The sequence below is a fragment of the Thamnophis sirtalis genome, unplaced genomic scaffold (genome assembly GCF_051295495.1).
Source record: "Thamnophis sirtalis isolate CommonGarterSnake01/CBP01778 unplaced genomic scaffold, rThaSir2_p1.2 scaffold_1, whole genome shotgun sequence".
Lineage (NCBI taxonomy): Eukaryota > Metazoa > Chordata > Lepidosauria > Squamata > Natricidae > Thamnophis > Thamnophis sirtalis.
The window spans coordinates 25,565,519-25,580,115 of record NW_028261381.1 but is presented as its reverse complement, the minus strand read 5'-3'; the positions used below and the strand labels follow the sequence as shown (position 1 = coordinate 25,580,115).

Below are 14,597 nucleotides of genomic sequence, written 5' to 3'. Positions count from 1 at the left end.
ACATTATATAAGCAGATAGATCATGTTTGATTGCTATTTTGCATTTTTTGTGCTGATTAGAAGGAAATGAGATTTGATTTTGCATTTGCATTACTCAGGGAAGTTTTATGAAATAAATTCTGAACCAGAATGAACCTCTCTAACCGATATTTCTAGCAGGACTGGAATTGATGGGTGGGGATTCTAGGGAATGCATAACTACAATCTTCGGCCCAGCTGTTGCTAGAACTAGTTGCTCAGGAAGTTTTACTCTATTCCTACCATCAATTTTACTAAGCTTCACTTAAGAAGGGCAAACATTTTCTTTCCAACAACAAATAGTATAGATGCATCATGATGCTTGGATGGGCATATTTTAAAGGCCCATCTTTCTTTGTTTGAATTTTCAACAGTGAGAGACAGCCAGAACGAAAGATCAAGTCCCAAATATACATCATGCTTTAATAACAAAAATGCAATGTCTTTTTGTAAAAATATCTTCCTGCATATATGTCTAACAATTCATAATTACTAGGGTTCAAAGCGCTCCTAATCAATAATCATATTGTGTCAACCCCCGAAATGGTGAGCCTCTAGTGGGCCATCTCAGGATTGCCATTCCGGGGGGAGGAGAAGGCTTGGCAGGGACATTAGATATACGGCGTGGGAGGCAGATGTAGGGAGAGAAAATAAAATTGACACTGACAATTTTGGTGGCCAAAAATGAAAAAAGACCTAGAGGACCATGTCCGGAGTTGTACAATCTGTACAACCATGTTCAGCCATGGAAAGCCCCGGGCCTCTTGAAACCCATGGTGAGTCCCACTCAACCATGGGAAGAAATAGACATGGAATTAATCATACAGCTCCCAGAGAGTAATGGAAATACCATTATATGGACAATTATTGACTTGTTCTCAAAGCAAAATCACTTTGTGGTCTCCCATTGGCCCGTAAACTGGTGAAGATATTTCTTACCCATATCTACCGCCTCTATGGCATTCCACAAAAGATCGTCTCAGACCGGGGAGTGCAATTCACAGCCAAATTCCGGAGCCCTGACATATTGTACATTAAGAATTTATGTGTCTGACTGATTGAGCAAAGGCAAATATACATGTCCACAGGATAATGTTGCAAGATCGAATCTGGGTTGGTTATCATGATCAGCATTTACTCTTCCTTGGAAGAGTAAACCTCTGGTTCCAATGACCGAGCCAGATTTGATCTTGAGTTATTGAGTTTTATCCCATTTTTCTTTTTGGTCATCTCAAGGCACTTACTATATGTATCTAATACTCTCACCTGCTACTTTCAAACGCTCTAAGATAATCTGTATGTATGAAGATCCATTCAACTCTGTAGGATTCACTTTAGATACAAACCCTAATGGCTAATGGCTGAGTAAGATTGAAGTAACTGCTCTGACTATCGTGTTTAACTTGTTCCCTTTCCCTCAGAGCATTCTTGACCTTGAGAAAGACAAACTCCTGCTTCTCTGCAATACATTACATCGTTACAGTCAGCTTCTTTCTCATTTTGGACAAAGCCTCATCGCGGTATGTTAATTCCACATTCTTTTGCTCTGAATTAAATATTACTGGGAAGTGTTCCCCCGTCTAACCCCATCTGTCATTCATTCTAGTGCCATGCAAAGGTTCACAGTGTTGTCGCTGAAGCAGAAGCCGACAAGGACGTGCAGATGTTAGTGAATGAAATGTCAGTAACCGCCGCAGAGACCAAATTTGAACTCTTGTTAACGGATTACTATGTAAGTGGGCTGCCTAAATCTCCCATCCTCCACCCTGGAAGGAAGCGTTTAAAGCTTTTCCCGACTGAGATGGTGGAAACTGAAACCGAGTACTTCTGAAAAATATCAGGATGGATTAACCCACTGGTGGAGAAGACCCCGGTTGTGATTGCACAAGACAAAATCACAAGCTAGCCAATTGTGGTTTTAGTAGGTGGGAATCCTACCAAATTCATTCACAAGCACAGCACATGGGTATGATAGCAGTGCCCATGGGATAGATGGAATATCTAACCAACGTGCCACCAGGAGCTGTGGTGGCATGGTGGTTAGAATGCTGAATTGCAGGCTGGTTCTGCCCACAGCCAGCAGTTTGAGTCTGACCGCTCATGGTTGACTCAGCCTTCCATCCTTCTGAGGTCGGTAAAATGAGGAGCCAGTTTGCTGGGGACGATATGCTGACTCTTAGAGAGGGCTTTAAACAGAGGTGGATTCCTACTGATTCAGCCCGGTTCTGCTGAGTAGGTAGTAACTCAGCTGCCCACGCACCCGAACTGGTTCTGTTGTCGGTGGCGCCATCTTATTTTTGGGTTCTGCACGTGCGCAGAACAATCTGCATTGCAGAAATGTAATTTTTTCCCCTTTTCTAACATTCTTTTTAAGTGTAAATGTGCACGTGCATTTTTTGCGCACCAAACCGGCAGTAATGCCAGTAGCAACCCACTCCTGGCTTTAAAGTACTGTGAAGCGGTATATAAGTCTAAGTACTATTGCTATATCAAAATGTCAAGATAGTTGATCACATTCAGGCAATTCTTTGTACATGGACATTATGTCAACACACATACAAAAGGAGCAGGACATTAATCGCATGCTTGCCATTGTCACCCTGAATTTTGTTTTACCCACCCACCCCTCCCTTCCCCTGGAGTTTTCCTGGTACATGAGTAGAATCCAAGCTATTTACTATAGAGCAGTGTTGGTTAACCTTTTTGTCACCGAGTGCCAAAATGGGAGCGTGCGGGTGCGTGGGGGAGCACCAGAAACCGGAAGAGAAGTTCCCTGCCATGCATGCGCAGTCTGGGAAGCTGAGCTTCTGGTTTTCGGCATGCGTGCTGGTCACCTGGTCTTCCCGATTTCTAGCGCACATGCACTCGTAAAGACCAGCTGGCCACACATGCGCCGGGGAGCTGCTCCTCTGGTTTCCGGCGCTCCCGTGTACACGAAGACCAGCTGGCCTGTACACATGTGTGTGCCAGAACCCAGAAAAGCAACAGGTATGCCATAGGTTCGCCATCACAGCTATAAAGTATCTAGAATCTGAAGCTTAAAATCCACAAGCTCCTATAAACTGTAAGCACATTTCATGCTCCAATATAAAGCCTTCATGGTGAAGAAAAGAGATGAAACTACTTTCCCCACTGGAGTAGGTTGATAGGCAGAACTTAAGAAAATTAGTCTTCTAATCAGGAATATGCAGAACAGAGAGGAAAAGGAGAACAAAGGAAACAGCATATGTATGTATTCACAGTGCCTCTATTAATGAATATAATTAAAAGTGGCAAGAATCTTTGATTTTGGAGCTATATCTCTCCAGCGCACATTTTATAGTCACTTTGGAAAGAGAACAAATAACATTAATTTTAAACTATTGTACTCGCAAACACAGCAAGTGTGTCATGGTTCAGTTTTAAACTAACTCTGAAAGATGTCTGGACTGAAACTATGTTTAATTATGGACAAAGTATTGTCCATCATAATCTTATAATGCATTTAATGGGAATCATGATATGAAAAGTCAATACCTTCAGCATCAATGGCTTAGTTTAATGCTTTCTTTCCTCCACTTAAAGGAAAATACAGAAAGTAAACTCTACTTAGATGGGGACTAAATAACAGCTATCATTCTTGGACTAAACAAATTCAGACATCACCAGGAAAAAGTTAAGAGTTTTCTTTATCTCTGTGATGCTTTCTAATGACTATCTAGCCCAGGGGTGTCAAATTCATGTCATCATGATGGCATCACATGACGTATCAGGACTTTCCCCCCTTCTTTAACTGGGTGTGGGCGTGGCCAGCACATGACCCATCCAGCCTGCGGACCGGGAGTTTGACAACTCTGATCTAGACTATTGTAAAAGGTAAAAGTAAAGGTTCCCCTTGCACATATGTGCTAGTCGTTCCCGACTCTAGAGGGTGGTGCTCATCTCCATTTCAAAGCCAAAGAGCCAGCGCTGTCTGAAGATGTCTCTGTGGTCATGTGGCCACCATGACTAAATGCTGAAAGCACACAGAACATTGTTACCTTCCCACCAAAGGTGGTTCCTATTTTTCTACTTGCATTTTTACATGCTTTCGAGCTCCAAGTTGGCATAAGCTGGGAGAAGTAACAAAAGCTAACTCCATTACGCAGCACTAGGGATTCGAACAGCCGAACTGCCGACCTTTCTGATCGACAAGCTCTGCGTCTTTGCCACTGAACTACCACATCCCTAGACTATTATAGCTCAAACCAAATACTGTATATTTTGTCCTCTAAAATATGCAAGTCATAAACAAGTTTTGCTTCTGTCCATGTAGTTATATACACTTCTGCCCCTAATCTTGACTCATGTTGAATGAAAGATGTTATTATAGCACTTTTCCATAAAATATGTCTGTCACACACATAGACATGTGCTTTTTCAGATGCAACCTAATCAGTTCATGGCATAACAGGGTAAATTGCTAGGCTGCTTAAGTTTATACATCAGTGTTACACAGAATACTTATGTGAATAACACTTGGTATTCAGTGTAAACCAGATCAGAGATGCACAAGGGTATGACAGCAAAGTCGAACAAAATATTTTAAAAGATCATTATGGGAATAGCCAGGATTTCAGTGTCTCTATTTTTAAGTAAAGACACTCAATATTAGTTACTACATTCTAAAATTTTAATTAACCACATGCAAATTCTTAAAAAGGTCTTGAGTATTTCAAATTCTGCTCACATATCAAGCTGGAGAAAAGCCCTAAAGGGTCATGTCTATTTCAAAGGGACATAGATTTCAATAACATAAATTCCTACTTCTATATGAAAAGATTCAAGATTACTAGAGAATGGCTTTTTTCAGCTTCTAAATTTTCATCCCACATAATCTCAATTTTCATTTCACCCTTTAGATATTTTAAATATATATTTACATTGTTTCAATTAATCTCTAATTGTTTAATGTCGGCTTTTTTATATTTTACATGCTTGTTTTTATGTATGCATTCTTTTTATTGGATTACTGTATGCTGCCCAGAGTCAATTATCATGAGATAGGTAGAATATAAATTAGATAGATGATAGATAGATAGATAGATAGATAGATAGATGATAGATAGATAGATAGATAGATAGATAGATAGATAGATAGATAGATAGATAGAGTGAGTGAGTTGTGGTTTGCCAGCTGCCAGTAGAGCTGGCGGCAGACTCAGACAGTGAGGAAATTGGGGAGGAACATGGAGCAGTCCTGGAGTCTGGGGAAGGCTCTGATGAGAGCTCTGTGTCAGAGGCAGAGATGGGGCCAGGGCCATCTGACATTTATCAGCTGCCTTTGGAGTCGGAGATAAGTGGGGGAAAAGAACAGCTGCAGCCTATTCCATATGTGCGTATGCACAGATCTGTCAGGGGAAGGGAACAACTAAGGAATGAGTCAACTCAGAAGTAAAGGCACAAGTGGATGCTGAATGGCCCCTCCCATAGGGAATAAATAGGAGTGAAAGGGGAGGGATGTTTCCAGGAGACAATTATTATTCACTTATTATTGTGAAAATTTGTTTATGTGAGTTCATGCCTCACAGAGACTCCTTGCCAGGTATTTCATTTTACAGCATTGTAACTGGAAACTATCAGCCTGGCAACTATCCAAGGACTGATAAGGTCTGTTTTTGCAATTAAACCTTGAAAGGCTTATTGCCGGGACTTTTCTGGATGTGAATGCCAGGAATACACATTAACCAAAGAAAAAAGGGTTTTTTTTTTTTTTGCAGGACAAGGAGTCTGTTTCATGATTCTTTTAAGCCTGGGTCAGGGTAGGTAGATAGGTAGGTGGGTGGGTGGATGGATGGACGGACGGACGGACGGACGGACAGACAGACAGACAGACAGACAGATAGAAAGATGTGTGTGTGTCAGTGGTAGGTTGCCAATCTTTTTACTATCAGTTTGGGAGCGCTCCCATGCGCGCTTGTACATGCCATGCACATGCGCAGAAGTGTCCCTTCCAGTGGGTGGAGCCTCCCACTGCCGCTACTACCAGTTGACCTGATGTAGGCTGAATCGGGAGCAACCCACTTCTGGTGTGTGTGTGTGTGTGTGTGTGTGTAGTGTGTGTGTGTGTTTGTGTGTGAAAGAGAGAGAGACAGACACACAGACAGACAAGCAGGCAGGCAGGCCAGCCGGCCTATTTGAAGTGTTCGCCTATAACTATTTGTGAAGTGAAGGCTAAAGCTGAGGAAAGATGAAATACAAACAACAGTTCTAGGGGATAGTCTTGATTGTTATGACTTTGGGACCATACAGTTGTTCATCTGGCATCTTTGGGGATTTTGATTAAACTTTCAATGAGAAAGTGACACAAATTGTCTCCGGGAGACAACTGAAGCAAAAAGTTGGCACAGAGGAGAATGGACACCACTGTAATGGGATTTTAAAAAGAACAAGGAATCTGTTGTCTTCCACTGACACTTCTGTATATAAACATAAAAACAAATTATGAGAAAACAAATTGGCAAAGTACATTAGGGTGGAAGGGCATCGGTGAGCTTCACCCTTGATTCTGGCTGTCAGCCATGTCTGTCCATCTTTCTTTTCTCCTAGCCAAGGGGATCCGACTCTTTCATTTTAATGTCTGAAGCATTTCATAATTCATAAGGCTACTAAAATAAACAGCAAATTGCTAGCTTTGCAATGAGCATGAGTTGAGAACATTACCAGAGATATACTTCATATTCCGCTTGACTTTTAATCAAAACATATTAATCTTGTTTTCATTCTCCCCTCCTCTTTTTTGCTATAAAAGGAAGAAGATATGATGAGCCTAATTGAAAAAGAGAGGAGACAAGCTGCCATTAAAGCTAAAATAGCACGGGTACAAACAGACTTGGAGAAGGCTCTACAGGACAAAACAGGTTACCTCACACTTTCAGCATTTTATACTTCATCATTTACACAAGGTGAAGGTGTATCTAGTTAGCGCCCTTTCTACCTCTTCCCAAAAATTTTAAACTCTCACTTAGTTTGTTCCCCTTTCGATAATGGGTTATATTGGTCCCTTTAGCTGATAGCATTTACAGAAGGGGTTCTTAGTTTTTTGTGTGCCATGGGACTCCTTTGAGAAAGTCTACAAAGACCTTCTCAGAAAAACGTATTTAAATGATTAAAATAATATAGATAGATAGATGATAGATAGATAGATAGATAGAGAGAGAGAGATAGAGAGAGAGAAAGAGAGATAGATAGATAGATAGATGATAGATAGATCATAACTATATAAATAGACAGATAGATGATAGATGATAGATAGATAGATAGATAGATAGATAGATAGATAGATAGATAGATAGATAGATAATTAGATAGGTAGATAATTAGGTAGATAGATAAATGATTGATAGATTTTCAGATGATACAGATAGATAATAGATAGATAGATAGATAGATAGATAGATAGATAGATAGATAGATAGGATACAGAGATAGAAAGATTACATTACAAATGAAACCAATTCTGCTTATATTGTTACCAAAATATTTAAAAACTAAAAAATGTTTAACATAGAGATACATGTGTTTCTTTATTAAATGCATTAAATCAATAAAAGATGATACCCTTGTTGGAGTATGATTTTATATAATGAAATATATTGAAGTTCATATTGGGAGGGAGTTTAGATATCATATTTTATTTTCCTGCCTATGAATAAAAAGCAAGAATTAAGTTAGAGTTACAGGTTAACAAAAATAATATACATAATTTCCACCCCCAATACAAATTCATGGATCAACAAGGGTTACAAGATCAAAAGCCCTGCTTAAGAGAATGGGCTACATTCAACTTTTTAATATTCAAATGGAGCAAGAATATTCCCAGTACTTATAGAGATTTCAGAATGTATGGTAGGAATACAAGTAACATATTCAATTTGTACAGCCTTTACAACTGTTCTAAGGTTAAAATATGATAGGTAGGTTCCTAAAGTTTGTACTGATACTAAACAAGACACACTGTCACTGAAACAAAACTGGGGGTGTCTGGATAATGTTCCTTTTGATTACTACTTCTATCCTTGAAAGTAGATGAGTACCATTGTGTACATTCTAATATTGTTCATTCTTTTTAATAGCATGTATATTGCTTTATATTTATATTTTTACTAGCATGTATATTGATGCAGTGGCTCAGTGACCAAGATGCTGAGCTTGTTGATCAGAAAGGTCGGCAGTTCAGCAGTTTGAATCCCTAGTGCCACAATACAGAGTGCGCTCCCGTTACTTGTCCTACCTTCTGCCAACCTAGCAGTTCAAAAGCACGTAAAAATGCAAGTAGAAAAATAGGAATCACCTTTGGTGGGAAGGTAACAGCATTCCGTGCCCCTTCGGTTTTTAGTCATGCTGGCCACATGACCATGGAGACATCTTCGGACAGCGCTGGCTTTTTGGCTTTGAAACGGAGATGAGCAACGCCCCATAGAATTGGGAACAAATAGCACATATGTGCGAGGGGAACCTTTACCTCTATATTGCTTTATTCTAACAATAGATATTGTATTCAGAACTAAAAAAGTTTTTAAATATTTTAACATAAATAATGGAACTTTGCTAACAGTGCTATTATATCATGGTTGATTTCCAAGGTTATTTAGACATTCATGAAGACTGAGCAAATCCTTGTATTTATATTTTTAAAGGTTTAGAACGGATGCTTCAGGCTTACAAAGAAACCCCACAGTTTTCAGATGCAAAGAATATAAATGATACCATTACGCAGCTTAACGAGGTACATTGGAAATTAATATATATATGTCATATTTTAAATACCTATATTACGTAGCTTTTGTTCAGCTGAAATGCAATCTTCAGTTTTAATCTGTCTTTAGGCTGTCTTCAGAGTTGCACCTCTAGATGCATACATCAATGAAGTTAAATTGGTAACTACAAAAACAACCTTTCAATTTTGGGGCTGCATTTAAGGAAAGCCCTTTCCAAGGGACCTTGCACAAATTAATCTGACACAAATTAAAAGTACAATGAATGAATAGGGTTAAAATATTCCGGAACAATGTCATATGTACTAGAAGATTTTTTGACTATAAAATAGAATAACCTACTAAATGTTTCATTAATATTATTTGAGCATTACCATATTTTTCGGAGTATAAGATGCGCCTTTTCCCCTCAAAATAGAGGCTGAAAATCTGTGTGCATCTTATACACTGAATACAGCATTTTTTGCCTCCTGAAACCCCGCCCCTTCACCAAAATGGCCGTGCATAGCTTTTAGGAGGCTTTCGAGAGCTCCTGGGGGCTGGGGAGGGCAGAAATGAGCAAAAAACAGTCCATTTTTTGCTCTATTTTGCCTCCCCAGCCCCCAGGAACATTCTATAAACTTCCCAATGGCCTTTTTTGGGGACAAAAAACAGAGCCATTTTTGAAAAAAATGGAACCGTTTTTTGCTCATTTTTGTCCCCCCAGGAACACTCTACAAGCCCCCTAAATACAGGCCATTTTTGGTTTGCAGAGTGCAAAAACTTTTTTTAAAAAATTGCCTCTTCAAAACCTTGGTGTGTCTTATACTCCAGTGCATCTTATACTCTGAAAAATACGGTATTTCAGAACAATAAAACAAGTACAAGTAACCTTCAGTTAGTATTTAACTTGGACAATGACCAATTGCAGCTAAGATGGTGGTGAAAAACTAGAGAGAATGTTTTAAACTGCATCAGTGATGGGTTCCTACCAGTTCAGACCAATTCGGCCGAACCAGTAGTAGTTTGCGACCCAGGCCTGCCACACCCATGAACTGGTTCTCCTGGCGGCACCATAGGCAGCACCATTTTGTTTTTTGCTTCTGCACAGAGCAATAAATAAACTTCTCAAACTTCTCTCTCAAATTTCTATTGCATTTATGCACATGTGCGCAGACCGAACCGGCAGTAATGCCAGCAGCAACTTACCCCCTGAACGGCATCATGGTTTGGTGGTAGCAGTGCCTAAGAAGGAAGGTCCATACAGAGAGAGACAGCTGAGAAGATTGTAGGAAGCTCACTTCCTGTTATTCAGGATACTGCTTATAAGCACTGTGCCTAGAGCTCGAAGCATTATTACTACATTACTACATACCCTACACACTTTACAATCTGTTTCTGTTACTCTCCTCTGGGAGGAGGTTTCAAAGTATTTATAGAGGACTACTAGATTCTGTAACAGCTTTGTTCCCTATGCCATCCATCTTGTAAACTTGCAGGATTCTTCCCCCCTGCCGTCATGTATACACATCCAAAGTAGACTGTGATGTTTCTCTGTGTCATGTATGTATGCATGTGCACAAATGATTATCTTTTGATAGCTGAATACAACATTTCATTTTAATCTATGCTGATTAGTGTACATTTAAAGCGACAATAAAGATTCTCTTCTCTTCATGAAAAATGAACTTTGTGACCAATCTTGGTTTTTACAACCTTTGCAGCACCTGTCTATCTCTTTCAGTCACATGTTCACCATTACAGTGGTCAGTATAGGTTGTCTTGTGCCTGACCTGCTCATTTTATTTGCATTTGCAGAGTGGAGATCACCTAAACAAACTAACTCTTCCTGAACTGCTTTCCTCTACAACGTAGCACAACCCTTAAAAAGTCTTAACTGCAAGTTAAAAAGGTCAACTCTGGGAACTTAATTAGCCAGTTGACAGCTGCTTCCTGTAACTGACCAGACTTTAATCCCGTTTTACACATTCTGCTTTTGTTTGCTTGCTAAGTGAACTTTCTCTCCTCCTAGCACTTTCCTGTCAAAGTGAATTCCCCATATGTCCCTCCTTACTCTCATGTAATCCCTTTCTCTCCAATTAATGTAAATACAAACATCAATTCTTTTGCTGCTAATTATCCCAATACTGGGGAGAATATTCAAACGGGCAGAAGAGTGGAGAAAAAGGACTTTAAGAGTTGCCCTTTTACTCAGTTTCCTTATGAATCAATTCCATAAACTTTCCCTGCCATTTGGGCTCACCTGACTGTCTCTATAGTTATAAAGCAAAGCAAAGCATAAATAAAATTGTAAGTATAGTGGGCATGAGATTTTATTCTTAGTGACCTCTTAAGAACTAAGTTTCTGGTTCCTGCAGTTGCTAATGAGGACTAACCATACTTTAAAACTAGATGATTTAATCTCAGTGTCTCCCTCTGCGCCAAATAATCAGAACTGGGAAAACGAAACTGTTATGTCAAAATATTTGTTTATTTACATATATTTAAATATATAGTATATATATTAAAGGCAACGTTGAAAGCTTCCCTTCTGCAAGCAAATCATTTCAAATTGGGGAGTGCACTTGCTGAAATTGAAAAAAAGCCTAAACCGTCTCATCTCTGTAATGACTGCATTTCAAAATGGAAAGAAAAGGTAATATTATGAGATATTGTACTACTTGTCCATAAAATGATTTTGGAGATCAGCTATATATACATCTATAACCTAATCCCATAGACTGGGGGTCTGCAACCTTAAACAAAGAGCCATTTGGACTTGTTTCCCATAGAAAACAGGCCAGGCAAGGAGGGACTGGGAGGGGAGGGGTGGGGCCAGCCAGTAGTGGGATCAGCCAACAGGGAGTTGCAGCAGAGCCTAAAAAGCCATATGCGGCTCCAGAGCCACAGGTTGCAGACCCCTGCCATTGACCTACATAATTAGGTCAATTATTTAATCCTATAGCTAAGTAATGGAAATCAGATATTATTATGCTATTGTAAACCCACCTGGATTATTATTATGTTATTGTAAACCCATCTGGAAATGGTCCAGTTTCAGCATTAACACTTGTTTAATCCACTTGAAGGTGATTATGTCCTGATACATACACAGTATGTCATTTTTTATATTGTGTATTCTCAATTTTGGCAGGAGATTGAAAGTGACATTTACAATTTCCAAATCCCTTCTGAATGATTTAACTGCTTTATTCATCAATGTTTACTTGAATGTGATACTACAACTTTAAAGTTTAGACTATCCTAATTGCTAATCTTAATCTCTTTTCTTGCATATGTAGAGGTGGAAGAAATAACATGTAGTGTTTTTAATATTGATTTTAGTCAACATTCTTTGCATGCCTTTCTCTTACTGTATTCTGATATTGTCAATTCGTATTTCCTTTGTGGTGGTTAATGACTTTCCCCTCTCCCTCCCCCCCTCTTTCTTTCTTTCTTTCTTTCTTTCTTTCTTTCTTTCTTTCTTTCTTTCTTTCTTTCTTTCTTTCTTTCTTTTTACTGTTGCCAATAACTTGTCTTCATGATAGAGGTAAAAATCATTAAAAACACGCCCTTTTTGTCATTGCCAAATAGCCTTTTGGTGCTTTTGGTGCATGTTTAGTTTTCAAGCATTTATGGTTGCCATGGTGGATTTGGCCAGTCCCCAAAGCCCCATTTATGCAAAGAAAAATCGGTGAGGATCCCCTCCCCCCAATTCCGAACTAAGTTTTGAGCTGCAGCCACTCAGATTTTATTATTTCGTAAGGATGCTTATGAAATCCTGCAACTTCCAGGAACTTTTTTGGAAATGGAGCAAATTTCAGAGGTTAATGATTTGTATTTGTGGTATACCACACTTCAACGGATAGTTAGGACTGCAGAAAAAACAATTGCAACCAGCCTGCCTTCCCTTAGGGATCTGTATATTGCACGAACCAGAAAGAAGGCTGAGAAAATATCTATAGACCCCTCACAAGCTGGAGAGAATCCGTTTCAACTGATCCCCCTCAGGACGCTGCTATACGGCATTGCATGCCAAAACAACTGGTCACAGATAGATCCCCCCCCCAATGCCTTCACTCTGCTGAACACTTAGGTCCCACGGCACTGTCTCATTTCTGATCTTTTGTCATCTTTTCATCTTTCCTACCACCTTCTCCTATTGATTTCTTATGATTTATCAATTGTTGTTTGTAACTTATGATTAATGACTGTAAGTATGATTTATGATCTATGACCTATTACTTGCTGTTTTTAGGTACACTGTGAGCTTATGCACCGGAGACAAATTCCTTGTGTGTCTGATCACGCTCAACCAATAAAAAATTATCTTCTCCTCCCTTCTCTTCTCTTCTGTAACACCTTTGTTCTTTATGCCATCCATCTTGTAAACTTGCAGGATTCTCTCCCCACACCCGCCCCGCCATGTATATGTATACATTCGAACTAGACTGTGATGTTTCTCTGTGTCATGTATGTATGTATGTATGTATGTATGTATGTATGTATGTATGTATGTATGTGGTAGATGCATAATGGTTCTTTTGACAGCTGAATGCCACAAAATTTCATTTTAATCTATGCTGATGAGTACACATTTAAAGTGTCAATAGATTCTACTCTACTCTATTCCACTCCATTTATTTAATGTTACAGATTCTTTTAATATGTATAAGGTAAATGGGTGCCTACAGACCTCCAAAGTCATCTTCACAAGCCCTCTCTTGATACTCTCTGGAAAAATCCTCCAGAAAAGGGTCCCTGACTTGTACTGTAGCCCCCAAATGAACTTTTTTTTTAAAAAAAGGTCCCAACAGTTAAGAGAGAGATAGATTCTAAGAGCATGGCATTCAAAGGTGCAGGGTTTTTAAAAATAGAATATTATTGAAAGCTGATCCAAGAAAGTTCCAGTTCCTCAAGAGTGACACTTAGAGGGGGGAGACAAGCATCACACAACCCTGTAGACAGCACACATAAGAGACTTTACTCAGTCAGCTCTTGCTGCTGAGATTGCGTGTGGCATGTTTTTCTCCTGCTGTGCTACAGATCAGGATGGTTGCAGAGCTGCAGGCAAAAAAAAAAAGCTTTTTTCCCAACAGCCTTCAAATCAACCCTTTGTCAGAACCAACCCTTCAGAATATCTTCCGACCTCTTCTTTCAGATCAACAATGATGTTTGGATGTTGTGGTTGAATTCTGTGGCATCCGGGATGACTGCTTTAAATGTTTGCAGAATTAGAATAACGTGGTGATAGTTGTGTGTGTGTGTTTTTTTTTTACAGGATTATGGGCCAAGAAATCTGAGTTGAACGCTCTTTGAATAAGCAAAGAGAAACAATACTATTTTCCTTTCCCTTTAGGACTGTCTGCATAGTTCTGTGACCATCACATGCCCTGTTACAATGAGGAGCATTAAGCAGACCTTGAAAATGAGGAACACCAGTGAATCTGGGATTAGCTCAAGCTGCCTGCCAGGTAAATTATTCATTTATTTATTAGGCCAGTTTATATCACACCAGTTTTCTTCTGTCTGATGTTTTATCTTTGAGACAATTTTTCACTCTGACAACTCCTTGGAGAAGTCCCTAGTTTTTCTTGGCAAGGCTTTTTAGAAGTGGTCTGCCATTTTCTTCTTCCCAGGGCAGAGTGACTGGCTCAAGGTCAGCTACCTGCTTTATGCCTAACTTACTAAAACTAACTTACTGTCTTCCAGTTTCTAGTGTGATGCCTTAAGCCAGGGGTGTCAAACTCAATTTCATTGAGGGCTGCATCAGGGTTAACCTCAGGGGTCAGGGTGGCCAGCTTGATATCACTTGTGTCAAGGGCACCTGTAGCCCAAGTGCACTGCCAGAGAAAACGGGCTCCT

General features: G+C 39.5%; 1 protein-coding gene across 1 annotated transcript in view; it reads left to right on the top strand.

Annotated features, from left to right (window-relative positions):
• The window catches only part of NOSTRIN (nitric oxide synthase trafficking), a 40,919-nt gene that overhangs the window by 21,691 nt on the left and 4,631 nt on the right, over window positions 1-14,597 (top strand). Inside the window, exons 9-14 of the mRNA XM_087709439.1 lie at window positions 1,440-1,538; window positions 1,625-1,750; window positions 6,788-6,896; window positions 8,676-8,764; window positions 11,263-11,388; window positions 14,092-14,206. Coding sequence (XP_087565565.1) covers window positions 1,440-1,538; window positions 1,625-1,750; window positions 6,788-6,896; window positions 8,676-8,764; window positions 11,263-11,388; window positions 14,092-14,206 — 664 coding nt within the window. The remainder of the gene's footprint in view (window positions 1-1,439; window positions 1,539-1,624; window positions 1,751-6,787; window positions 6,897-8,675; window positions 8,765-11,262; window positions 11,389-14,091; window positions 14,207-14,597) is intronic.